A 26,766-nucleotide genomic window follows, 5' to 3' on the forward strand; every position below is an offset into this window, starting at 1 on the left:
TGTCATACAATAATTGCAAGTCATTAACGACACAAAAAAAAGACAAAGTTGGACATTTACATATAAAGATGCATGTATGTATATAATTCTTTATTTGATTTTAGGAGGTTGATGGTACAGGAGCCATGAGTGATACATAAATAAAAACAGCAATGATGCTTCTGGTGCAAAGATCTGCCCACCTGACCCATCCAAAGGCGTCTGGCACTCGAACTCTTAAATGGCTCATGTGAGAGTTGGCCGTATCTTTTTTTTTTTAGACATGCATACAAAAATACTGACTGTGTTTTCTCGTCTTGCACAACTTAAGAGGCAAAGGTGAATGGGAAAGGCGTTGGCACTTAGCGAGACAGAGGATAGAATGAAGGGGGTGTAGCTGATGCAGAAGTGATGAAAATCAAGCTACACTTTGATATTTTTGTGTCTACATGTCTGAGTTGTGTGTTCAAAACTGTGGTGAGGTATAAGATTTAGTAGAAATAACATATTTCTATTGAAAAAGTTATTTCTTCTGCAATTATGTCTTAACATCTGGACAAATATGGGCAACCTTACTTTATTCCAGAAGATAAAGATGACACAAGGCTGGGAAAAAAAAGTGCTCTATAGTCCACATTTAGGGGTGGATGTGTTTGGGAACTTCTGGATTTGAGTCCAACAAATTCTAACTTCCAACTCGTCATGTGTGGACGTATGGTTTGGGTCCCCTCTGTGCCACTTTTTGGCATTTTGGGGGTCCCCAATTCGTTGTTTATTAACATTCTGGCTGTTCCCATTAAATTGGGCACCCTACCCCTGTGCAATGGGACCGTAACCAGTCCGATTGCTGCTTGGAATTGGACCACAGGCGCTAATTAACCCTACTTAACCTGGTATCTGTTCCGCGCCCCATACCATGTCCCGAGGTTTGGGGACCTGTGATTAAAGTCTGTGGCCCTCGGACCAGTACCAGTTTGTGGTCCGTAGGTTGGGGACCCCTGATTTAATGGGAACAGCCATCATGTCTAAAAACGACCTCAAAACGTCAAGTGGCGCAGAGGGGGCCCAAACCATACGTCTATACATGACGAGTTGGGAGTGAGAATGAATAGCACAACAAATATCTAAATGACTTGGATTATGAGTTCTAGCTGTGACCAGCATCAGCCCCGACTGTCGGGTGTTGTCTCCTCTCAGACCTCTTTTACCCGACCGTCATCAACCACCGCCTTCCTCTTCTGGCAACATAGTCGGAAAAAGCAAGAAAACGAAGCCTGTCGTTTCACATTCCCCAAACCTTTCATTTTAGATTTTTGTTTTTTTTTTAATATATAGATTGCATATAAGAAAAGAAAAATAAGGCCGCCCCATGAAATGTCTTGCATGTCTTACAGTGTCATGTTAAAACAAATGTTTACGATTTGACTTAATGGGGATTTATATCTCGGTTTCCAGCAGCTATTGTTCACAACAAAAAAACAGTGTGTGCAAATTATTTCACTACAATATGAGGCACTGTCTCATAAAAAATGACTCTGGAATAGATGCTCTACAGAAAAATAAAACATCTACCCGGGGTTGCACAGTGCTGTGACGCTTCCGATCTCGGCTCAAGTCTCCTCCGATTATTCCAGCAAAGCTCAAACGCTATAATGTGTTCTAAAGTAAGAGTCGATTTGATGGGTCATCAGACTGTGTGGTTGTCCTGGGGTTTTCATCCTAACCGTTGATGGTGGGGTTTGTTCCGTGCACATGGCCCTGTACAAAATATGTGGAAAAACATCTAAAAGTAATGATGCTGCTTTAGTCAGGTGCCAGTCGCCTAACCAGCATCGCAGCACGCTCAGTTTTTCATCTCGTCCTGACTGTTTCCTGTTGGACAAAAAAGATTGAAAATTAAAACTTATCAATACTGTCAAACTCTAAGCACAAATAATACTTTTAATTTGATTATCCTTAATCGGAAGTGGCGGAGTGTGGCAGTTATTTCCGCAGACCTGCTGCCGAGCTCGCGTGCTGGTCGAACACGTGAGTGATGGAGAATCGAGACCCCATGAAGCGGTTAAGTGTCACTGCAGCGGGTTTAGGAGCCTCGGGGCTGCTGGCGATCGATGAGGCTGCGGGGTCGGGCTCAGGGTCGCTAGGGGGTGAAGATGGACTGCTCTCAAAGCTCTCTTCATTTTCCCATGTACAACTCCCACCTGAGTGTGTGCAGAAGGTTAAGACACTCAATGATAAAGGAACCCGGATTACAGTTGCTAGATTTTGGTTTCCTCACCGTCATCAGAATTTATTTCTTTAGAAACACAGAAAGATTCGCAGAGCTCTGGATCGAGCTCCGACTCCGAGGATTCCTGTTGACCTTCCTCTGCGTCTGAGGAAAGGGAAAAGTCAGCCAGCTCTCCAGTGGGACTCTCCTGGAAGTCACGGAAAAGGGTTAAAACATCATTTAAGGGTACAGCATTCTCAAGTTAAATCTATCCTACCTGGTCAAAAAGATACACGGTCACATCATCAAAAAAGGACACGGCTTTCTTCTTCCTCTCCAGCTCGTCGCAGAAGGATTGCGTCAGCAGCGTGGGCATCTTCAGGAGGCTGCGGAGGTGTCTCGCCCGGCTGCAGTCACTTACCACCACCGGCACTGTGCTGAAATCCTCCTCGCTCTCCTCGCTGTCTTCATCTTGGATATTGTACGTTCTCAGCTCTTCGTCAGACTCGCTGTCGTCGCTGTCTTCTTCATCTTCCCCCACCTCCAGAGGAGCTCTCACGTCTTCTCCGCAAAGCTCCAATAAGGACGAGGACGTGGAGAGGTCGTGGGGGCCGTTGGTCTCTTCGTACAGGCTGTCGCATTCCTCTGCATCTATGTCCTCAAAGTCCTCCTCGTTTATTCTCGCACACTCCCTTGTGTCGTCAGCCTCGTCGCTGGCATGATTGTAATCGGACAGCTCCTCCTCCTCTGTGGATCCCTCACCGGTTTCACGGGGATTCTTTTTGCAATCGTTTGTTGTGCACCCAGATGACTGGTCAGCGGAGCAGTTCTCTTCATCGGGATTTGCTGAGGAGTTCTGGGCAGACGAAGAATTGTCTGAGCCGACGCAGGAACTGAGCTCTGAGGCTGGCTCGTCCCCTGAATGCTCGCTCTCCAAGCCCAGATCATCATCTGCAGGCGCAGACTCTTTGGTCAGACACCCGCCCATCTGTGGAGGAAATGGTGACAGCATGGACAACCCAGGGGCGGGAAAAGAGTAGGGTGAAGGACAGTCAGCCTCTGAGAGATTCACCACAACACAACTTTTGACGTCCCTCAGATTTGTTACATTTTTGCCACTGACGTGCTTTTCAGCAGGAAGCTCTCCTGAAAAGCTTTCAGCAGGACTGGAATGCTTTCTTGGAATGCCTTCCTCGTGAGGACTCTTCTCACACTCCGCATCATAATCAGAAAAATAAGCTGAGTCCCTGCATGGGTTTTTGCCAGCCATGCCTTTCACATGCATCTGTGAGGTGCTTATAGATGTGCAGACATATTGTCCTGAACCCACCTGCTGCAGGACTGCAGGGTCTCCACCCAGGATGGGGCTCATCTCACCACCGAGCTCTTTAAAGATAAACTCTGGCGATTCGTTGTTCTCGGTGTCGTAGCCGCTGTCCAGAGATTTGGGGAAAATGGGGTTGCCAAACGGATCGGGGCTGAACGTCTGGTCGTAAGAGCTTCCCATGGATGACAGAGGGTTAATGGTGTCCACCGAATCAGGACTTCTCTCCGGATTCTTCTTCGGCGTCAGCTCCTCCTCCTCCTCCATCTCAGCATAGTCGAGGTTAAAGTCGGCAAAGATCCCTGATGTAATGTCGGCGAGGTCGTCTTCACTGCAATCCCCAAGCTCGACCATGCAGCTGCTGGAGTTTCTGACCCCGAACGCTCTGCTACTGTCAGATTCACCCACAGATAGCCCAGCTGGAACCACCTCCCAAAGGTTCCCCCTCCTGTTTGACAAAACCTCCGCTTTATCACTGGGATGTTTCATCAACGACTTCAGAAAGCTTTCCTCAGGTCTCATCTCAGAGTACATCCTCTCTCGATTAAGCAGTGATTGTGTTTTATATTCCCCCTCCAGTTGCTCTGGACTCCTGGAATTCTCACTTTGCAAGAGATCTACATTTAAACACCTTTCCACTCGAGTAGCTTCCTCTTCTTTGTGGCACAAGTGAATATATGAGCCGATTCCAGCAGCTTTACAAGAGTCCCCTCTGTTCTCCGTTGGAGCAAACGGCTTGGAGTTGTGGAAGGTTTTTGTGGTGGCCTTGGTTAGAGACCAGAGTTCTGTTGAGTTCGATTGAAAGTTCAGGTAGCTGTCGTATCCACTGCCACTCTGCCGGCTGTCGAAGCTCAGGCTGTTGTTGTTGGCGGAGTGGTTTGAGATCCAGTTAGTGGCCTCTGCTTCAGAGAATAAGTCGTCCTCCGTCTCTCCGCTTCGCCGACGACCCAACAGCAGCCCGTCTCCCGTTTCCACATCAATGCGGGGAACGACAGGCAGGGTCTTTCTGAGAGTCATATCAACGCTTGTTTCGTTAATCGAGCAACAACCCGAGCTCCGTTCAAGGTAGGGATCACAGAAACCTAAGCTGGGGCTGCTAACTGCTTGTGATAGACTTCGAGGATTTTCCAATCGACTCTCTGATTGGTCAAAGTTTGAGTCGTACGGTACGTCCAGACAGGACTGGCAGCGTGTTTTGTTCACTATGCGTTTAGAGTGGAAAGTTTCACTGCAGCTGGGAGAGAGACAAGTATCAGACTGGCTTAAGCTTATAGGACTGGTGCTGGTTAGACGTTTAGGCTGCACGGCGGGGCTTAAATCAGAATCATAAGCATTCGATTCTGTGTTTTCAGCAGTGGACCAATACGATTGTGGCATGGATGAATTCCTGGTGGATAACCTGCAGTTGATGGTTTCGGGTCCGGGGCTGTTGTCTAGCTTCATGTTGCACTGCATGGGCTCCTCTATGCGAATGTAGTACTCGCTGCTGACTGAGGGGCTGTGAGCACTCAACACTGGAACCACAGCCGTGTGTTCGGCTTTATAGTACGGAGGGGAAATGCTTTCAGTCCCGCAGCCCTCTGAGGGGCGCCCCCCGCTTGAATAGTAAATATCCTGGTAGTGCGGGTTCCCCTGGCCCAGTGGGCCGCTGGTGTATGAGGAGCAGTAGGGCTGTTCGCTGCGGGCCTGCTCCCACTTGTACTCAAAGTTTAGACCATGGCTTGTTTCTGTGACCGTCAGCAGATCGTCCCCGGTGTCGGATGGAAAGCTGTCGGAGAAGCCCTCCAGGAGGGGGAAGGAGGACGAGGCAGAGGAGGCCAGCTCCACTGCTTGGGTTTGCTCTGCGATGGGAACCCCAGCAGATGCAGATTTGGGGGTGAGCACTGGGGTTGTGGACGCAGCTGTGTGGGAGGGGCTGCACAGCAAGTTGGGTTTCAGAGCATTCCAGCGTAGCTCAAAGTCTTCCTCGGCTTCGCTGGAGCCTTTGGCACACAAGTACGTCACCAGGAGATGCACCTCCTCGCTGCTGGGCCTGAGCTCCGGCTGCAGCCAGCAGAACTGCAGAACCTCGTACCTAAAACAGAAAAAAGCCACAAAAATCTAGTCACCACTCAATAGATGTTGACATAAATCGGTTAAATAATGACTTCAGGTACACAAATGTTTGTCTTCAAAATAAAATATGGATAAGGCTTCATCAGTTTGTTTTTGAGAGGATGAGTAAAGCACGTCTCACCAGCGGTCAGATAGAGGGAGCTCAAGCTGAGGTTTGGGTAGTTTAAGCTGCTGCTCTTTCACAGCGTAAGTCAACACCTGTCTGTCAGAATACTGTCTGAACGGCTGGTTTCCGAGCTCAAACAGCTCCCACAAAGTCACCCCTAATGACCTGCAACAAGAAAAAAAACAGTTGGCATGTTAACAAACCAAAAAGCAGCAGAATTGGTTTTTTAATGAGGTTTTCCATGACTGTTTACCATATATTACTACTTTTGGTTTGATCCACGACCAGCAGGTTTCCATGGACCTCATCGATGAGCTCTGGTGCGATCCAGCGCAGCGGCACCCATATTTGGTCTTGTGTTATGTAATAGTCATCCTACAGGAGCCGCCATAAAACTGAATGTTAATACTCGAAGGAATCATGGAAAGTAATTCAATACTTCTCACAGGCACACCTTGAATCGGCTGTGGGAAAGTCCGTAGTCTCCGATCTTCACGGACATTTCTGAGGTGAGCAGACAGTTTCGCAGGGCCAGGTCACTTTGATTATAAAAAAAGGAACAAATCTTAGATTAAAGGTTGTTAACTTTTGGTAAAGATAAAAATGTCATAAAATGCCAATTTGTGTTGTTTATAAAGAAATGTCAATTAAAAGCTTCCAATTACATTTGATCCCATTTTATTTGCTTAATAAATAAAAAAATATTTTAAGCTTAATAAAATAGTTATAAATACTGTTAATAAATATCTATTCTATTTATGTATAGCAAGATAAATCAAAGTTTTATCTGAAAAGTTATTCCTGTACCATGAAGATTTGCGACCACCATATCTGTCAATAAATACTGTTCTATGACAGAAAAAAAGCTAATTTTTAATCTAGAATTAAAGCAAAAAGTGAAGAAGTTGGCCAAAGATCAGACGACTGGACTGTGTGAAAGGGGCTCGCCCCCGGCAACAAAATCACTGATGCTGGAGTCTGCGTTCAAACACTCGGGCAGCACCAGGATGTTGTTTCTGGGAGCAGCCATAAGGGGGCACACCGAACACTTGAGTGGATGCCTCTCTCAATCACATTAAAGGGAGCAGAGCAGGCTGATGCAATGCACCTGTGGATAAAGTTGTTCTTGTGGAGATGCAGAAGCCCTGAAGCAATGTCACACGCCATCCTCTGAAGGATCAAAGTGTCGGGAGTTTCAGAATCGGCAGCCTGGCAGCTGCGGAGGTACGTTTTCAGATCACCCTGACGGGAAGAAAGGATGTGTGAGTCGCTGTGATCTGCACACACACATACACACACAGCAGCAAATCTGATATGAGGAGGAGAATAGTGAGGATTGTTTCCCACCAGAGGGCAAAACTCCATGACCAGCAGATAAGGAGTGACTTCCAAACACTGGGAGAGGCATTGGAGGAGGGCAGGATGCTGGAGCGTTCTGGAGGAGCAGTCATTTGGGTAATATTGCGTTAAAAAACACACATCATTAAAAAAAAAAAAAAAAAAGTCTGTTTCAGCGGACTCACTGGTATGGCTGGTTCTCCTCAAGAAATTGCATTTGGTCTTGGACGCTGGAGCTGGCCTTCAACTCTTTCACCACCACCTGGGTGCTGTTGAGGCCCGCACTGACTTCACCCAGCAGAACCTGCAGGATTACAACGTGAAATTAAGATTTCATGAAGTTTTTTTGCTTCATGTTCGGGGCACGTCAGAAACGTAGAAAAGGATAAAACGTCCTGCAGAACTGCACATGACATCAGACCTAAACAGTTTTAAATGTCAATTCAAAATTAAAATGGATTTTAATACCCAGTAGTTGGTGGCATTTGATTCTTTTACACATTTTAGTGCATTTTTATCATTTTATGTTTTTTTTTATTATTATTTTTGGTCTTAATTTGCCCAATTTACAATGTAATTTTTGTCTCTCTTTATTACAAAGTGCTTAATTTATGAAAAAACAAAACAGTTTGAGAACGGCGTGTTTAGGACACATGTAAAGGAATCTACTGTAAGTGAACTTCTAATCCCCTCTGGCAGAACGGACACTGACAGCAGAGGCAAAGATTTGTCTCACCACAGAGAGGCTGTCATCACATTAACCTCGCATTCCATTAAGAGTGGAAACATGTCAGACTAAAGGAAATGCATAAAACTTAAAAAAAAAAACTGACTTTAGCTTTACGTAAAAAATATCGTTTGGACTAAAAAATATGTTTTTGACAAAACAGAAATAAAAAAGTTTACCCTTCCAAACCATCCGTGTCCAATCTCCTTTAGATACAGCAGACTGTGACGACCGAGGTCTGATGATTTCAGCAGCTGGACTGAAAAGAAGCAATAAGAAGACATCATTTTAGGAAAAAAAATTCTCCTTACAAGAGAAAAGAACATCTTCTCCAACAAAATTAGCTTTTACTGAAGAGAAGTCGCACACTTCTCTTCCTTTTAAATTAAATCAAGCTGCACACCAAATAAAATACCTCCACGGATCCTCATAGTTCAAAAATCGAGGCGGTGACGATGGCGCAGGGGAGCGGCTGGCCACTCTCAGCACCATGACGGGGCCCCGAGACCCCGGCAGAGGTGGCGCTCTGGTTCAGAGTGTGAGAACGGCGGAGCCGTGGCCCTCGCTCCAGTCCCAGGCGTGAGAAAGAATCCTCAGTCACAGAGCGTGTGTGAGAGCCTCCACAGGATTTAACCCTCCAAGCCCTCCAACAGCTGAACAAGCTCACCATGCTGCCTCTCCCCATCTGAACCGAGCTCGCGCTCCAGCCGGAACATACACAAACACGCATATGGTCCTTCTGAAAGGCTTTCCAGCTGTTGCTGTCCTGCATCCTGACTCCTCTAAATCGAAGGAAACCTTTAAAATTGTCTTGAAGAGACAGAAGTTCTAGACACGCATCCTCCCTGGTGCGACCAACACGCATGATGGAAGCATGCGGTTTGAAGCACCAGCTCTATCTGCAGCTTCTAGACATCCAGTAATGACATAAGGAGCACATAATACTCCCCTGTCACCCAGGACAGCAGCATTCCTCAGCCAGACATGACACAAACGCTGCTCTGTCCCATGCAAAAGAGATCTCTGTCAGACACGCTCACCACCCCTATCTCTGACTGCCCCTCCCTGCATTTTAGGTCCTGGTGCATGCCACCACCCTTACCCCCATCTCTCCTCGTTCTGTCACAGACCCCTCACTGTATTCCACTCCTAATGCCAGTCCTCCGCTTGTGCGTTCCTCGGACGCTTCGCTCCGGCCTTATGCTCCCCCACCAGCCAGAGGGCCTAAAGCGGAGCCATTGTTCGGGTCGCTCACACGCTGTGGCGTTGTGGCTCCTGGTACGCAGACACACAAGCCTTACAGGCGCACAAAGACGTGGGCCACTGGAATGATGGGGCAGAGGTTGTCACGGCGATAGCATGCCCACACTCTTCTCCTACCACTCATGCAGAGGTTTCTTCGAATGTGAACAGAAGACGGTCTGATGCATCAAGCCTTTGTAATGTTGCTTTACATGAACAAAACAAAACTATTAGATCAATGACGGCCTGTGTGTGTCCACAACGATGTCAAATTCATGCATGATTCATAGAGAAAACAGTCACGGTTTCTGTTTATGGTTTAAATTAAAGAGGACAGGCAACTGCAAGGCCTGTTTGTTTATTGTAAACATGCTGGTGAGGACGTTTATAATTGATGGCATAGTGTTCATATGATTGAATGACGTTCCATAAAATATTGCTGAACTCCAAATTATGAGTCATCAAACACATTTTATTTATAAAAGTCTTATTACTTTATGCAGTATTTATGCACATCTAGTTTAAATCTAGAAGAGTTTGTTTGACTTTTTTTCCCTTTTTTTTATATTCACTCCCTCTGGTTACCATTTGTTTTCTCACCCTGCAACACCTGGACCAATCGGAAAAGCGTAGCAGTGAGGGACGGAGACGAGGGCCGCGATTGGCTCCCAGCTTCAGGCAACCTTGTCCAATGGCTGCTGGCGCCCGCATCCTGGGATGCTGAGCAGCAGCCTGACTGCACAGCCAGCCAGTGAGTCATGCAGGGGTGAGGCACACAGAGCACCCGGAATATAATCATGTCCCATAAATGTATGGGAACATTGTTACGATGCAGATGGAGATTACACAGCGGACACGCATTTATGGATGTGATTAAATGTTGTCACTACAGCCTAACAGAATTAAACTGCAGAAAATCAGCTTCTCATGTTAGCAACTGAGGATGTTCCACTCTGATGAAAGTGGAGCTTTTTGTATTTTAACCTGTTCTTGTGGCTTTTCTTTTTTATGATGGAGGACATATTTAAAGAAATGTTATCTTATAATTGCATTTCTGGGTATTTCTTTCTTATCATTAAAACAGACAAAAAAAGCCTTTGGAATAAGCTTGTAGAAGTTAGTTACTACGGCAAGCCGCAAAATGTATTTAACTGAATGTTGCTTACTGATATTTAGGACTGTCACCTTATCACATCAATCATGATTAATTTACTACAGACATTTTAGTGCGTAATTGTTTTAATCGTGTTAATCTTTTTTTTGTGTCGTATGGTTACTTCCTGGAGGAGCCAGGTGCGCCTAACCCGCTCATCACATGGTCATTTAAGACAAATATAAATTATTAGAACTTCAGTCCTGATATATTTTTAAGTTTAAATTGTTTTTTTTACAGAAACTGACTGTTTAATACGCAGTGCATCCCGTTGTCACGGTAACAGCTTTAGCGTGAAGCTCCGCTATTCCTCCTTTTTTTAAAAAAGGTGATCATCATGAGAAGTTAAACAAAAAGCATAATTTTAGAGGTAAAGTTCACCTCTTAGCACTTGTTTTTGTCCAGTTGATGATGCAAAAGTTTATTTACAGCAAAGTCGAAATAGTTCAATTCCTCTGCTGTGTTTCATTTCTTCCTTCTTAGATTCTCTATTTCTTTTCTGCTTTATCCCAGTCTTTAAAATTACCATATTCACCCAAATAGGTTAAAGGAAACAATAACATATCCAATGTATTTTGTACTGTCTTGCTGTTGAGATAAACTGTGAAATAAGATGTATTAAAATTAGAATTATGGTATTAATAAGAACTTCATTTTCAATATTTTTGTATTGTTCAGAAAAGTGTTCCTTTGGTTTTTCATGTGGTAAATTAGAGCACTCTGATGTTTTTTGTTGCTTTTTTTTATTATGTTATATGTTCAAGATTGAAAAAAAACGACCTGTCAGTGGAGTCAAAGTAAAGGTTGGAAGTCGCTTATAATTAAAACAAAACTTAATAAAGACACCTTTTATTCTGATTTTGTCACAAACTTAAATACGATGCCACAAAATGAGGCTTTTAACACCAATTATTGGATTAAAAAAATTGCGATTAAAATCGATTAATTAGATTAATTAATTACAGGTCACAATGAATTAATCATGCAAAAAATTTACCGCAAAAAAAAGTTATTTAAATAATTATCTACTAGTTGAAATTAGTCGTGGGGAGAATAAACATACAAAAAAATGTTTGCTAATGCACATTAAACTACATAAACTATTGATGTTTTTTTTCCTACTTAACTATGATCAATTTTAAGATAAAAAAAAGTGTAAAAAAAAAAAGAATAAATAAAATATTTATTATTTTCTCAAGAGGAGAAACACAGGAAAATAATGTTTAAAAATGTGTTTGGTGTTCTTCTTACTGGATCTGCCGGGCTGCTTGGAGACGGGCAGGGAGACCTCTGTGAGGGGCAGGATGTAAACCTCCGGGCCGTTCTGGGAGGACGGCGAGGCCAGTGCAGAGCGGTCCGCCTGGTACCCATCTCTCTCGGTGTTCTCGAACTCCTGGTGCAAGGACACACACTGTGATTAGTCACTGGCTCGCTCGCAGCACTTCGTACTCGGACAAATCTTCAACTGTAGAGTCTTTCAGAGGCACGGAGGGACACCCACCTACCCATATACATAAGTCATGTAGATTACAGGGGCCATTGAGGGACATATACACAGCTATTGTCTACACAAAGCTTCTCTGTCTGGTCTTTGCTGCACATAAATACATGTAGTTACAGCAATCTTGAATAATAAAGGTTAACAATGCACAATTGATTTAAAGTTTGGATCTTAAATCACACATATTTTATTAGTAAACAGTTTTCCATTTGAAAAATTGGATTAGAATTTCCCTCCATGTTGATACTGTCCTCCCTGCATCACCCAGTTTAACCTCCCCTGCAGTGTTTTTGCTCCTGTTTTGCTGAAATGCACCATAGTTCTCCCTTTCTGTTTAAATCAATTGTGAAAAATGGCAGCTTTTTATAAAAACTCTTGACATAATGCACAGGAAAATAGTGCGCCGGCCATTTAAGTGTTTAAAAGTGTTATATTTATGTTTCACGCTCGCAGTCTTTCCGGCTAAAACTTTTGAAACTTGCTCCGTCATCATCCAGCCGGCTTGTTTTTACGCACCGCTGTCAGCTCATGGATTAGCCTTCAGGGTGTTGAAAAATTGAAAGGCGGCACAGACAGCTACAGGGCACAGAACAGTAGAACAGAAATACTGCAACTCCCCTCCTTCTGTCTTCAAACGCCTCAGTGGTTTCCATAGTCCAGAGATTTAGGATGTACAGTTTTTTAGGATAATTTTCAAAATAAAATCCCTCGACAAATAAACATATTCTTTTTTACAGAATGCATTTTGTTTATTACTTCTTTAGACATCCTTTTACAAAAGTAGGTCATTTCTGATTGCAAAGTGTTTCCTTTTTCTGTGAAACGACTAGTGTCTTTTTATATTTGCACAAATGTCTGCAACTCTTGTGAAACCCAAAGAAGTTATTGCGTACATTAGTTAATGTTCAGATTTCTATGTCACTTTCTTGAATCTTATGGTTTTACAAACCACAATCTGTCCAAACAGAATATTTACAGAGACCCTTTTATGTTTGACACAGTAAGCATTGTTGTCTGCTCCTCACTTGCTTGGGAGGATCAACATCACTGGTGCCAGTTGCATTCTTCATATATTTCAAAAGAGAAATATTCAAACTTCAATTAAATGTTTAAAACATTAGAGTAAAACATTGAATTATATGGACATTAATTAATGCTTTAACTTGTGTTATTGAAGCGTTATATTGTGTTTTAACAACTTTATAATGTTAAATTACTGGAAAATACTACATAAAACTATTAGATTTATAAAAATATTTATTAAAAATGGTACTTAGAAATCCCGTCTCCTCATTTTTTGAGGATGTTTGTGATCTCTTTGCAGAGCAGCTGGAGTATTTCATAAAAACAGGAGGATCTGTGCGTGTGGGAGGTTAGTGATGTCCTCCGTTGGGTCAGCTATAGTTCACAGGAGCGTTTGGGTCACACTTAAATGACACTGTCATCACATCTGTAAAGCGAGCCTCCTCTCACACTATGAAGGCACCTCAGGAGTGGTGAGATCTCCCCAACCGAAGCGCTGCTGCCCTTTTGAAGCCTTTAACAACAATCTACCAGCTAACAGCATCCGGTTATGTAACGTGTGAACTAACCACTGGAGGTCTGTGTGCAACAAAGACCATCCTCAGCGGGAGATCAGTCGATGTGTTTACACTGTTTCTACTGCATTCAAAGTCTCCTTATATGCTAAATATAAGCTTTAAGGAACAAACTCACAGATTGATCATCTATTAGTTAATCTATTAATTAATAAACAAAATGTAATACTTCTTGATTTTATGATCTATTTATGTTTTTGATCATGTTTTTAAAGTAAAAGTGAAGGATTGATTTATTTTATACGTCATTATTGAAATTTTTCTGAATTTTCTTGCTTATACCTTTTAACTACCCCCCAAAAATCATATTTTTTCCTGCTGCATATTCCCTCTAAAGGGACATCAAAGTAAAGAAAAAATGTGAAGGGAAATTCTATTTTTTTTTTCTAAAAATAGTTCTGTTAAAGTTACTATCTGGTATGCACCAGTTACAATCCTGATATTTTTTTTATTGTAGTTTTTAATTTTTAGAAATAAAAATGTTCTCGTTAGTACGAAAAAAAATTATGAAAATTAAAGTAAGACACTTTCTTTTTTGGTTACTATCTAGTGTGCATCAGTTAGTAACCAAAAATATATATATTTTTACTTCAATTTTTGAGAAAAAAAAATCTTTTTCCTTAAATTATTTTCACTCAATGTCCCTTCAGGGCCTCCATACCTTGGGGAGAAACACATACAATCAATATTTTTTAAAAATATTTAGTTGAGCAGGCAGGTAAAGGGGTTAAAAAATCTTTTACTTTGAAAATTCATTTAAAAGAGGAAAGAAATCCAAATATTATTCTGTACAACTATCTGTAATGCTTTGCTACAGCTTTCCATAAAAGCAAAAACTCAAACAATGTTTCAGAGCTGTACATCCCCAACATCTGAATGCCTCACTGTGTGGGTAAACGTGTGGTGAGGCATTCTGTGTGCACGTCGGAATGTGTGTAGGTGTGTTTCTCATTCAGGAGAACCATCTGCCACTCCGCTCTGAGAGGAGTATGAAAGTGAGCACCTGGCTGTGAGTCAGCGTTGCATGGCTCCCAGGAGAGCCTTCAGTTTAGAAAGCACTTAATACCCGGCCTCACACTACGCGCTCCGGTACCAAAACAGAGATGAGGAGGAATAATGAAGCTTTTAGAGCTGTGCGTCGTTGCCGTCCCCTATGAATGCACATCTTACAAGTGTGCTGTTGAGTGATGAGCCTTTGCCAAAGAAGGAATTGAACCCTTTTAAGTGACTTTCCTGCTGCATTCGTTTAATCCGTTTTACCAAGAGCATACCCAAAACTAATCAGTCGCATCAAAATACAGAGCTGCCATTAAAGTTAGTCACCGCTTTCCCTCCTAGAAACCCGACTTTAGTGTCCTTGATCACAATATGACGGATTTGTGTTGTAATTTACTGATTTTGGAGGACAACTTCTACACTCACTTTATTAGACTCACCTGTCCAACTGCTCGTTAAGGCAAATTGCTGCTCAGCCAATCACATGGCAGCAACTCAATGCATTTAGGGATGTAGACACTGGCTATGTCTGGATTCCTTCACTACTCACTATAGTGCACGACATAGTGCATTCTTCATTTTGAACTGCTGTGTAAATCTACAATTCAAAATCCAGTGTCCTAGAAATTTCCCAGAAGTCTTTGCGAAAAACCAGAGTGCATCAATGCCAACTACATTGATGAATATAGACCACAATGCATTGCGATATAACATTTTTCTAGAGAAAAAATGTGTTTAATTGTAATTTTAACAACTTTTTCATCATCAGAACACAGTGGAGTCATAAATAGACATCATAAAATGCTCATATTGTTTAGAATTTCATTTTGTGAAATCGGTGGCGTCATTTAAAAAAAAAAGTAACATATTTACATCATGCTGCATATAAATCAATCCTTTTATATTTACATTTAAGCTTAAAGCAAGCAAGACTTGAACACTTTTTAATATCATTGTCCAATAAATTAAAAATTTTTTGTAGTTTCTACTTTATTTTTAATTTTTTCTACTATTTCTGACATTTGTAACACAAAGATTTTGTAAACCACATGTCGACATTAAATTGTTTAACTTATACATTACCAGCACAGAAATCTTTAAATTTGAGGGAGTCTTATGCATTATCTATAATGATTCTTTTTGCAAATTTAAAAAAGGCAAAGTCAACTATTGAAGGCAAATGGTTTCCAACCCAGTACTAAAAAGGTGTACCTAATAAAATGTCCAGTGAGTGTATGTAAGTAGTTGAAGAAAACAGACTGAGGCTGATGGTGTTTCAACATGTAATTCTATGTATCATCACTCATTTCACAGCTTCAGCTGTAGAAAGTTACTACAGAGCCGATCATGTAGGCAGAGTGTCAGAGAGCCGGTGACACGTAGTTTCTGTCATCAGTGGCAGTCTGACACTGTTCCCTTTATGTTCCTGCCTTAACTCGCACAAGAAATAAGCTACTCAGCTTTTGCTTGTTCCCTTTTTGATCAAACTAGTTTATTCTGAACTGGCAGCATTTTTGAGTGAAACCCTGAAATGACCCGCTGCCACCAGTGCAGTGGCTGCAGAGTTTCTGCTTTGCCTCCTCCTCCTCCTCACACTGGTGTCAGCCGCCGTCAGCCCACAGCAGCTTCTCCGTTCAGCTCTGATGTTCAACTCTGCATGACTGAGTCCTGCTGGCAGGCGGCGGTAGCGTGGAGGCAGACTGTGCCAGCCTGAGACGGGTAGGATTGGTTTGATCGCTTGAATAAAATTAAGTCAATCTCAGATGTTTGGTGTAAATTAGGAAATTTGAAGAATTTTAAAAAATACAAATTCATGCATAATCCATATTATTTATACTAAATGATGAACTTTAAAGGGTTTTTTTAAGTTTTTCCAAACAGAAAGTTTGCTTTTGAAAATCTTTGACATTTATTACATCAAAAAGAATCTAAAACTTTCCAAGATTAAGCTCTGAGTTGTTTAAACCAGAAAACAGAGACAGGAATCCCTTCCACTTCCAGCTGGGGGCAGCACAGAGCTCACCTTGAAGCCGATGTCTCCCTTTTTACAGCAGAGGCAAGCCAACATGAGGAAGACGAAGGTGAAGAGGCCAGAGAAGGAGACGGCAACAACTGCTACAGAGGAAGGCCAAGACAGCTCGCTCAGGGAAGCCCCGTCTGCAACAAAGCAGGACAAAGACGGAGAGGATGAGCTCAGACGGCTAATGGCAAGGTCATGCAGAAGATCAGAACAAGAGTTTATACAGACACGGATGGTTTTGGTTGATGGAAGAATTGTCTTTTCATTTAGATTTTCAGACATTTCTTTGAAAACAAAGACTTAAAAGTGAAATATTGGAGATTGCATGTTGGAATCCTGCAAAAAGTTTAACCCCTTAGCACCTGAATTGGTTTTCACCTATGAAAAAAAATTAGCTTAAGTTTTTTGCTTTAAGTATATGCTAAATTTAGGTCATTTTAGAAGTTTCCTGCATATTTGAGATAATAAGGGGTTAAAGTCACAAATGCAGTTTCAGCCAAACACTTCAAAAAAATATATAAAAAAAAAAACAACCGAAAAATAAAGAAAACTCCCCAAAAAATCTGTTTTCAGCAACAAAAAACAATTATTTTTAAAGCTTTCTGGCATATCAAAAAAAAGTGTGCTGTTGGGTTTAAATTTTTAGAGAATGGATGAACAATCATGCAGGCACTCACTTAGAGGTTGTTCTCCGTTCGTGGCTTTTACTCACTCTTTACATCCCCACTAATAGGAAGCCACTCATGCTTATACAACACATGAAGCATTAGTCGGAAGTTATTTATCAAAAAACTTGACAGAGATAATTCCATTTCTATTAAACGACTGTCTGCCTGAAGAGTTTATGAAGAGCTATGAGGAAAGTTCACTGAGGCCCCAGGAGGAAATATAAAGCAAAACCTTTCACTCTCATGAATGTAAGAATTTAAAATGAAAATATAGACTTAGTAGCCTTTATAGGAGTATTTTTTATCAATGTGAGTAGATTATTTAGCTAAAAAATATAAATTTGACAGATTTGAATGCATTTCTGCACATATATCACTACTTAGGACACTAAAACAACAAAAAATGTATTGAAGATGTGGCACAAGCAACGTGACTTAAATTACATGTTGCAAATCCGTTTCACCTTAACAAACTCTCATTGGGTAAAATAAAACACTTTGACAGCAGGGTTGCAATTTTGCATCTCAACACTGATTGAACTCCCTGTTTCCTTCAGGCCACAACAAAGAAAATAATGTGTTTTTACTCCACACAAAGATTGAGCTCATCTCAATGCAAAGCGAAACGCTCGCCACACACAAAGAAACGGGGGTCTGGTGCAGCTTGAAGCTACTATGGACTGTGAGGGTTGTTTCCAGCTCAGTGGCTGAGACCCCAGTGGTGCTGACCCATTTAGCTGCAGGGAACACGCTGTTCTAGACCTGACAGCTCTCCCGGTCCAAACAAAACAGCTCCAACCCGAGACCGACCCTAAGGTCACGGCCGCGAGGCCCGCCATGCGTTGGAGCACTAACTGAAAGAAGCCGGTTCCATCTTTATGGATTTCTTACTTGTGTGATCACAGGTTTATGTGTGTGCAGCCGGCATGTCACCATGGTAACAGATGGCTGGCAGAAGTTATATTCTTTTAAATTTTGATGTGTAAGTTACCTGGAGAATGAAGACAAAGCCAATGAGAAATCGGAACTAAACGGCCCGCTTTTTTTTTTTTTTAACCACTTTTCTTTTCTAAAATCTCTATTTTTTTGTTTTTCTTTCTTTAAAAAAGTATAAATAAAAACGTGTTTTATTTGTTTATCAGAAGCTGCAAAAGAGGAGGAGGCTGATAAGTTTGCTGACACAACCTTTGCAGCATTTTCTTTTTTCAGTTGGAACTTTGAGAGCTTTTCTAACTCAAGGAACAATCACTTTAATGCTTCAGCAAGCAAAAGCAGGAACAAAAAACAAAAAAAAAGCAGTGCTATTATTAAACATGGAAATGCTAATCTGCTACGAATCTCTGCAGAATTTATTTAATAAACACAAGGACTGGAACAGAACTGAATATATGTAAAAAAAAATGTTATATTTTATTTTAAATCCTATAATTTGTGACAGGATGAACATAGTTGAGCCCCAGATCATATTTGATTTGGTTAAAGTGAAGCAATATTATTTAGAAGGAACCAGACACTTATCGTGATCTAAACTTTTACTCTTCCTGTGCAAACATGATGTGCAATTTAAAATTACTTTTGCACAAAAACTGATCACACACATTTTTTTTCAAATATTGAAATGGTCTTTTGGGCCATTTTAATATTTTCAGGTTCAGATGGATTTTATCAGCCCAGCCCTAATAAAATAATTTTAAAATTCCATATTAAAACACATTTCCTTTGAAATGAAAATGATTCTCTTCTTCCAACAGAGCCGGTGCGAGTCTGAACCTTAAAAACTGGAAGACTCGGAGGGGGAAGTATGACATATTTCCTGTAAGAAGTGAAAGCTGCTTCAGGAAACTGGGTCTTTAGGATTTTTTTTCTAATATGTTTAGTAAAATTAAAAGAAGAAAGAAGTAAATCCACTGCATCAGAGAAGAAGCCAACAGACCAAACAAAGTCTGCAAAGAAAAGCTGCGGATTGACCTTTTGTTAGCATGTTTTATCCAAAGCTAAAAGCATTTTACGGCTTGTTTTAGCATAAAATGTGAATTTACGACCTATTTTTACAAATTACTTACTATTATTTTGACTCCTTTGATTTAAAACATGTTTAATAATGGACTAAATGAGCACTTGAAGTCTATGTTTTGGATCAAACTTAACATATTAAACTAACACATGCAGCCGTCTTATGAGTCTTCGCTCACCAGACATACTGATACGATCGCACACATGACAACCAACGGGTCTATCTTCATAAATGTGACACTTGAAGACCTCCAGCCCTCTCCTCCTCCACTGTGGGAGGATCCGTGCACTGAGCGACGACCCCAGTTTCTACATAAATATTTGAAAAGCGCACGTTACTCCACCAGCTGCGCAGCAAAATGAAAATAAAGCACTTTAAGCCGCGCTCATACCAGCTTTATTAAAATGCTCTCTGCAGGACTGGAGGGAGAAGGAGCGGCAAAGTCACAAACCACATCCACAACTGTGAGGGACGAGGAAGAAAATAGAAAAAAAAAGCATAAATGAAGCGTTCACTGCTGCACTTTCCTCGTTGTAAGTTGTGACACAAAAGTTTATCATCTTGCGAAAGTTTTAACAGAAAAATAAATAATCATGATATATTTTCCAGCAAATTTGAAGTAGATGTCGAGAGAAAAGGAAATGTTTAACGAGTGTATTCCGGCAGAGACATAAGAGATTGGGTAGTGTTCCGTTAAGCATGTCCTCCTAATTTTTTTATAGCATATTATGAATAAAGCATATGTTAGTGGGGGTTGTTGTTGTTGCAGTGCAACTAAGTTAAAAAAGTTTTCTACTGTCCGGGTCTGATGATTAAGGTTAACATTTCTGCTGCATCTCAGAAAACATGGAGAAGAGTCAGATGATTTGTGATGTGCACTAAAGAAAAAGGTCAGAATGAGCTCATGCACATGCAATAACGCTAAAGTTGCACCTATTAAAAACAAAAAATGTACTTGGTTGCATAACGAATGCATATGCAAGTTAAAAAATCTTTATGTCTTTGACCTGCATTACTCCATTACACCATCCTCTACTCCTCAGTCGTTCGTCTTTTTGTTGATATGGTTTCTCTGCACACACACACACACACACACACACACACACACCCACAGCAGCTCTTGCTTTTGACTGAAAGACCTGCAGAGTGGGCACTCTGCCAAAGCCTCACACTGCAATCAAACTGTCTTTCAAAAAAAGGGCAGATGTAAAGATTTATAGCCAATTTGCAATCAACCGAATACAAAAAAGCATCATATAACTCTAAAATAAAATTAAATAACAATTCACAGCATTGTAAGTATAAATAGAAAGAAAGGAGTCTTTTCTATCACCTTATTTTTAAAACATGAAATATATGACAACATGTAGAGAGTAAAAGAAGGAGAAGAAGAGAGCAGAAAGCTCTCCAAATCTCTGTGAGCATGCATTTACATTTAGGACAGAGCTGCAGGGGCAAACGCTCTCTCCCATCTGCCCTGACTGTACACACACATTTCTTATGGGTGAAGAAGGGGGGGGTTGAAATGTGTTTTATTTAGATGCAGCTAAAATGTTACCATCAGTCAAATAAAAAAACATAAATCACTTAAAAAAAAGACATTAATTAGCTAAAGAATACTTGCGACGTTTGCAGAAAAAGTTCTTGCAAGCTAAGTATATTGATCCTCCTCTGCGGCGCATATGTGAATAAAATGCGTGGGGTCAGATATTAGAGGGAGGGGTGCATCGGTGACTAGATCTGAGGAGATGTTTCAAATTAGTTGGGAAGGTAAAAGGGTTTAAACCAAAGAGGAATGAACAGAGGGACAGAAAGGGGAGGGGGGAGTCTGCAGACGTATGCGCAGATGTCAGTCTCAGGAAGCGGCGGGACAGCAGGGGGAAACAGTGTGACATGATTAATGGCAGGATATGGTATCTTCCACCAGCTTACTTCCTATCGGCTGCTCTCCAGTCATGCTCTCTGCAGATGGCAGAAAGATGTGCTGGTCTGCAGAGAGCAATGATAACATGTCATTAACTGGGACTGGGGACTTGAGGATCTGCATTGCACGTCATGCCTGTCTTCTGACAGCCCCAGCAAGGTCTCATTATCAGAGAGAAAGACTTAGCATCAACTCCTTCCATGCTGGAAAGATTCTAATTAAATAAGGAGGGCATTTATGAACTGTGCAGTCCCATTTGCATTTTGCAATATGGATAGCCTATTTGCAACGTGAAGGAAATATAATGCAAAATAAATTAAATAAAGATCCCAAACGGAAGAAAAACTGTTATCAGTTTATGCAGCTGGAATTTATGAAGTGAGAAAATGTTTGAGTTAATCTCAGCGAGGGAACTTCCTCCTGTCTGCAGTAAAACCCAACACAATTTACTGGCAAGGTCAAAGAAGAGAAAAAGAGATCAATGCCAGAAATCTTGCAAGACCCATGAAGGTTTCATGACGTTCATCTTCACCTGCCTTTGCTTTCATTGCGAGATCAGAGCAGAAGAAGAATATTCAATGCATGATTGATCCAGACAAGACCTACCGTTCCTAGAAAGTGGTTTGATCCATGAGCTGCACAAAGGGGCTCATTAGAAAATCCCTTACATGCAACAATAAAATGCATTTAAGTAGTAACCCAAACTACATTTAACAGCTTCTAATTTTGTAGCAGTTTAAAAACCTAAATACACCAGACTGTTAATAATGAGTTAACAGTAATCAATACTAAATGCTGTGTCTCAATGATTTAGACCTCAGAATGGATTCAAACCATCACATTATCATGATTATCAGGAGAAAGAATTTAAAAAATCCAACCAGAATATGTTCTAATTCATAGTTTTGCTGCTATTGTTATTTGATTATTACAGTTTTATTTATTCTGACAAGCTGTGACAAATGTTTGTCGGTCATTTCAGTATTAGGAGGCACTGCTGGTTTGGCATTGGTAGAAATATTTTGCCCTTCCTGAAACATCCCTGAACTTGCAAGGCAAGGGATGTGATCCACAATGCATACCCTACATCCAGCCCACTGATCCATTCAGCCACTAGTGCTTCTGCCCCAGGTGGAGTAAGTATCTTGGGGTCTTGTTCACAAGTGAGGTAAGGTCAGAGCGTGACATCGACAGGCGGATTGGAGCGCTGCCCATCGTTATGCGGTTTCTGTGCCGGTCCGTTGTGGTGAAGGAGAGAGCTGAGCCAGAAATCTCCATTCCATGGTCATAATCTCTGGCTCATGACTGAAAGAATGAAATCCCAAATACAAGCATCTGGAATGAGCTTCCTCAGCAGGGTGGCTGGGCTCTCCCTCTGAGATAGGGTGACGAGATCAGTCACCCAGAGAGAGCTCAGAATAGAACCACTGTTCCTCCACGTCTAGAGGAGCCAGTTGAGGTGGCTCGAGCATCTGGTCCAGATGCCTCCCTGGGGAGGTGTTCCTGCCATATCTCATAGGGCTGAGGTCCCAAGAAAGACCCAGGACACCCTAGAGAGACTACGTCTCTCAGCTGGTCTGGAAACTCCTCGAAGTCCTACTAAGAGGAGCTGGAGGAAGTGACCAGGGAGAAGGAAGTCTGGGCAACTTTTGGTTATACTACCGTCCCTGCAACCCAGTCTCAGATGAGCAGAGGAAAATGGATGGATGGATGAATGTCAAAACCAGGAATGGATCACTTCAGGCCCTCAAGAGTCACTTTTTAGTCCACATATCCTTCATTGCTCGCTGCTGATTACCTGGATCAGGTGTGTCCAGCCACTCAGAAGCTGCAAGTGCAGCTGGTTGCAGACAGTGCAGGAAAGCTGCCGTCAACGCCTGGATTCTTTATCCCTGCATGCAGATTTAAAATTATGTTCTTGAGGCAACATTTCATAGTTAAGATGCACAGATAAATGTTTGTATAAAAAGGAACAAAAATAATAACAAAAATGACTATCAAAGTACTTCATTCACAGCTCAGTGGCCTCCCTAGACTGGAGGGTTATGAGTTCGAATCCAAAGCCAAATCAAATCAAATATTTTAAAAATGGCTCCCTGCTTGAGCGCTAAGGGGTTGGATTAGGAGGGGCAGTGTCTGCAGCACACCCCTCCCCCAGACGATGGTCAAATACGGAGAACAAATTTTACAAACCTAGGTGCATGACAACAAATGGGACTTCAAAAAACGTAACACTTCGTCATCATAAAACATGCTTTTTTATAAATTAACCTGCTTTTTGGATGCAGCAGAAAAGCTTTTAAGGATTTGATCAAAAACTTATTGCAAAAATGCATGAAAACACTCTATGTCTCTCATTCCCAGCACAAGCAGAGCCTTGTCAGAGTGAAGTGTAACACGAAATAAAAACAACTCCACTGCCAACAGTTTCACTGAGACGTAAACGGTTCCTCCTCACTGCCTAAATCCACTTCCTACTTATTCTACTTTCCCCCCCGAGACACATTTCTGCAACTGAAGTGCTTCCAGTTACACGTGAAGAGATTAATAATCAAACAGTCAGTGGCTTATTCTGACCAAGTCGGTGGGAGGAGCTCTGACAGCATGTCAAGATCCCATTTTTAACATCCTCTCCTCCTCCCTGCCTCTCCATCACCGTGGTTACAGCCTGTAGGGGTGTGTCCCTGAGTACGTGAACACGTGTACGTTTGTTCTGCTGCGTGCGAAATCGGCACGTTACATGTTATGCATGTGAGTCAAAAAAACAAAAAAAAAAGCATGCCGTCTCGTGTCAGCGTCAAGCAGAACTTGCATTCCCCGATTGTCTCTGCCACCAGCAGGCTCCTGCGTTGTCAGCTTGTTAACGTATCAGCTTCCTCACCACATTCCAGATTTTCAAGGAGGCCTTCACACCCATGTTCACGTGCTGATGAAAGAGCTCTCCGCGGTGCTGAAGCAGGTGAAGGAGTCAGAAGAACCCCCCCTGATGGTGATCTGCATCTGCGCTCATCAGCAGCCTATTTCATAAGAAAACCTCAGACGTGACGGGATGACCGTTTCCCTCCAGCTTCTGTGATTGTCTCCATGAGTGTGTAGACGCAGAGCACACTGTGTTCTCACATAGCCCGAGGCGTGAGGAGGGAGAGCAGCTTGAGGGATGCAGAGGTTTAAAAACAGCCCGACTTTGAGCTTTGATGTTTGTGTGCACAAGGAGCTCAACTGGACGGCTCTGTGAGGAGGGCGAAACAGCCGGAAAAATGTAAAGCTGTGTTGCAATTGAGTAGCTTTCATTTTTTTATCCACTTTTCCCCTGTTGTCAAGGATTATGTGAGTCTTTCCTATAGAAGATCCAGCTAAAGAGCCTGGAAGTGTCCCATCCCTTTAAGGGACTTCTCTGTCCTTCTCTGCTGGCCACTAGAATGATTGGCTCCCTCTCACACGCCCCCCTCCATCGCCTTGGCAACACTGATTCTCAGTCCAATTACATGGAAGCAATAGGATCTATCGAGGTGATGCTCTTATTAGAAATATAGATCATTATGACATCATGACATTACTTAAACCAGCTCTGTCCTGCTTGCAGCCCCCACTAATCCTGATGGGTCAGAATATGTTTTGGAGCATAAATAATGTCAGAAAATACTTTTTTTAGATTAATTCACAGAAAATCAGATTGATATGAGAATTTTTTTACTCTTTTTTATTGAATGTCGCAAAAAATGATCAGTATTTTAAGGGTACAGAACATATCTTTCAACTTTTCTTGGGAATTTAACAGCAAAAGTTTTGGATTTGTTGCTACAGAGGGATGGAAGGGAAGCAGCACATACATGGGGATTGAAGGAAGGGAAAAGCTGCACAATAAGGGACTATAGGGATCAAACTGAGTGCACGGGAAGGACGGTCAGAGCCTGAAACTTGAGAGGCGCTGAGCTCACTGTCATCTGTATGCTCAGCACGCTGCATCCAGCGCTCGGACTCTCACCTTTGCATGCAGATACTTATTCTGCTCCAGTTCATACCCGATAATGTGTGTATTTGTGATTCAATGTTCCTGAGGCAACGCAGCAACACCTGGGCTGGCTTTTAGTGACGCCAATCACCCTGACTGACACCCATGGGGTTAACTGGATGCTGCAATCTGCAGCATCCAACAGATCCCACACACATGCATGCATGCATGCGTCTGCAGCTGCATGCAGCTGTGATGCAGGTACAACTTTTAACCCTCCTGTCACCTGATCACCAAAAACCATCTGACATCATCCCCGCTGCTATAGATCACAGACGGATACAGGAATAAAAACAGCTATTTTGAGGTCTTACCTGTGTCAAAGTGGGAGCTAAAGGCAAAGCTGGGATTGAAGAACGCTGAAGACATGACAGCCACATGAAGGGCAAAGACCATCCTCCTCGCCGCGCTGCAGAAGGTGTCAGCTGGACGCGGGGAAAAGGGTGGAGGGAAGGGTCAAGAATAGATTCCTGACTCAGGTGCGCTCGCGGTTCAGCTGGAAGCGTTGATGCGCAACAAAAAAATTAAATTAAAATAGAAAAAAAAATCTCCCTTCACCTTCACCCGCAGATCTGCATAGACGACCATTCAAACTCATTTAAGTTTCCAGATTTTTGACTGATAATCCTCCCAGATTCTGCGCACGTTCGATCTGTCCTTAATTTATTTATATTCGGTGCGTAATTTTGCTGCCAATAATCTGCTCCAAACGTGATCCGCACGCGCGCTGTCGCCTCCTCTCCTCCCTGATCTACATCTTACATGTGAAACATCAGCAGATCAGCTGCTGGGTTGAAGCAGACGCTGCGTATTCGGGTTACCTCTTCTGCACTGACGAGCCGGAGCGACATTTCCACCGCGCGGGGACTTCCGCGTGCCTCTTTCAAAATAAAACACGACACTGAATAAAATCTTCTTCCGTTGTTTTTGTTAGTTTATATTTACCGGTCCGATACCTGTCAATATCGCCAATATTGATGCCAATATCGATATTTTTTTTGTAAATGCGGTGGATGTTAATCTTGATTGTTTTATTCGCTGTGATTTTTTTTATTAGTTTACTAACATAAAAACATAATTAGGACAAAATTTCCAATTAAATACAAAAAAGTTTATTAAAATTTTGAAATTAATTCAAAAGTGAAGAAGTAAATGCCAAACAGTCAACAAACCAAAAGAAGCAATGATGCAAAAATACATCAAAATGTTAAATATAAAAAAAACTGGTTGAAATATAAATAATTTGTATTTTAACTTAAATAGAACAACAAAAAACAGGTGAAAAGTAACTTGTCAAAAACAGCTCCTCATTTAAAATGAGTGGAAATAGTGTGAACAATGCATGCCTCCTGCATGCTGAGATCTCACCAATGACACCCAGAAAAATGCAACATATTCAAAATCCTGTAAATACTTTTTTGGTGGGGAATCACCCCAGTGAGCATGTCTCATCTTGTAGTGCCTCTTGATATTGAACTCCTTGTAAATAGCCTTTCTTGTCATATTAGGCAGACACAGATGTTGTATTTCACTGACAAAATACTTCAATTTCCACTTGTCCTGAAAGCAGTGCCCCATTTTTCTTTTCTTTTAAATGTGCAGTCAACATTTTAGTAAAGAACTCTAAATTAACTACGTATAAAAGGCTGTAAATTTGCAAAGATTTAAAATGGGTTATAATGTCATTTAGCTAATCACAGTCACCGTTTTAGGAGGCCCTGGGGCCGCATATTTGTGATTTGGACATTCCTGCATTAAACTTGCACTCATCTATAGTGGGTTTGAAGTCACCACAGCTATAATGGATTCATTTGTGTTTTTGTAGTAATCACATTGATGT

At 41.8% G+C, this 26,766-nt stretch overlaps 1 protein-coding gene and 1 long non-coding RNA gene across 6 annotated transcripts; one reads left to right on the forward strand and one right to left on the reverse strand.

Moving 5' to 3' along the window:
• Positions 1–63: 63 nt before the first annotated feature.
• On the reverse strand, positions 64–25,766 carry LOC112145943 (serine/threonine-protein kinase LMTK1). Of its 5 annotated transcripts, XM_024271439.2 has the most exons (15): positions 25,748–25,766; positions 25,241–25,351; positions 16,312–16,445; positions 11,445–11,586; positions 7,978–8,057; positions 7,257–7,375; positions 7,081–7,168; positions 6,842–6,975; positions 6,188–6,272; positions 5,987–6,108; positions 5,749–5,898; positions 2,466–5,586; positions 2,258–2,396; positions 1,977–2,180; positions 64–1,851 (listed from the first exon to the last, which is right to left on the reverse strand). In XM_024271439.2, exons 2-15 carry the CDS (start codon positions 25,320–25,322, stop codon positions 1,823–1,825), a joined length of 4,629 nt encoding a protein of 1,542 aa, XP_024127207.1. In that variant the 5' UTR covers positions 25,323–25,351; positions 25,748–25,766; the 3' UTR covers positions 64–1,822. The 5 variants fall into 5 exon arrangements, with proteins under 5 accessions (XP_024127207.1, XP_024127209.2, XP_036069137.1 ...); XM_024271441.2 differs by lacking the exons at positions 25,241–25,351; positions 25,748–25,766 and having other exon boundaries at positions 2,466–3,176; positions 3,519–5,586; positions 16,312–16,626; XM_036213244.1 differs by lacking the exons at positions 25,241–25,351; positions 25,748–25,766 and having other exon boundaries at positions 16,312–17,183.
• LOC112145946 lies at positions 15,131–18,302 on the forward strand. Its single transcript, XR_002919165.2, has 2 exons — positions 15,131–16,007; positions 16,340–18,302. It is a non-coding gene; the product is annotated as an uncharacterized LOC112145946 (long non-coding RNA).
• Positions 25,767–26,766: the final 1,000 nt, after the last annotated feature.

Source organism: Oryzias melastigma, linkage group LG8 (genome assembly GCF_002922805.2).
Source record: "Oryzias melastigma strain HK-1 linkage group LG8, ASM292280v2, whole genome shotgun sequence".
In the NCBI taxonomy this organism is placed as follows: domain Eukaryota; kingdom Metazoa; phylum Chordata; class Actinopteri; order Beloniformes; family Adrianichthyidae; genus Oryzias; species Oryzias melastigma.

What these genes read in the sequence shown, in the direction of transcription:
- LOC112145943 (XM_036213244.1), bottom strand. Translation starts at nt 16,590, where the DNA reads ATGTCTGAAAATCTAAATGAAAAGACAATTCTTCCATCAACCAAAACC. An exon ending in TTTCCCACAGCCGATTCAAG is followed by an intron (nt 6,109 to 6,187) that starts GTGTGCCTGTGA and finishes CGGCTCCTGTAG; the next exon opens with GATGACTATTACATAACACA. An exon ending in CCGTGTATCTTTTTGACCAG is followed by an intron (nt 2,397 to 2,465) that starts GTAGGATAGATT and finishes CGTGACTTCCAG; the next exon opens with GAGAGTCCCACTGGAGAGCT.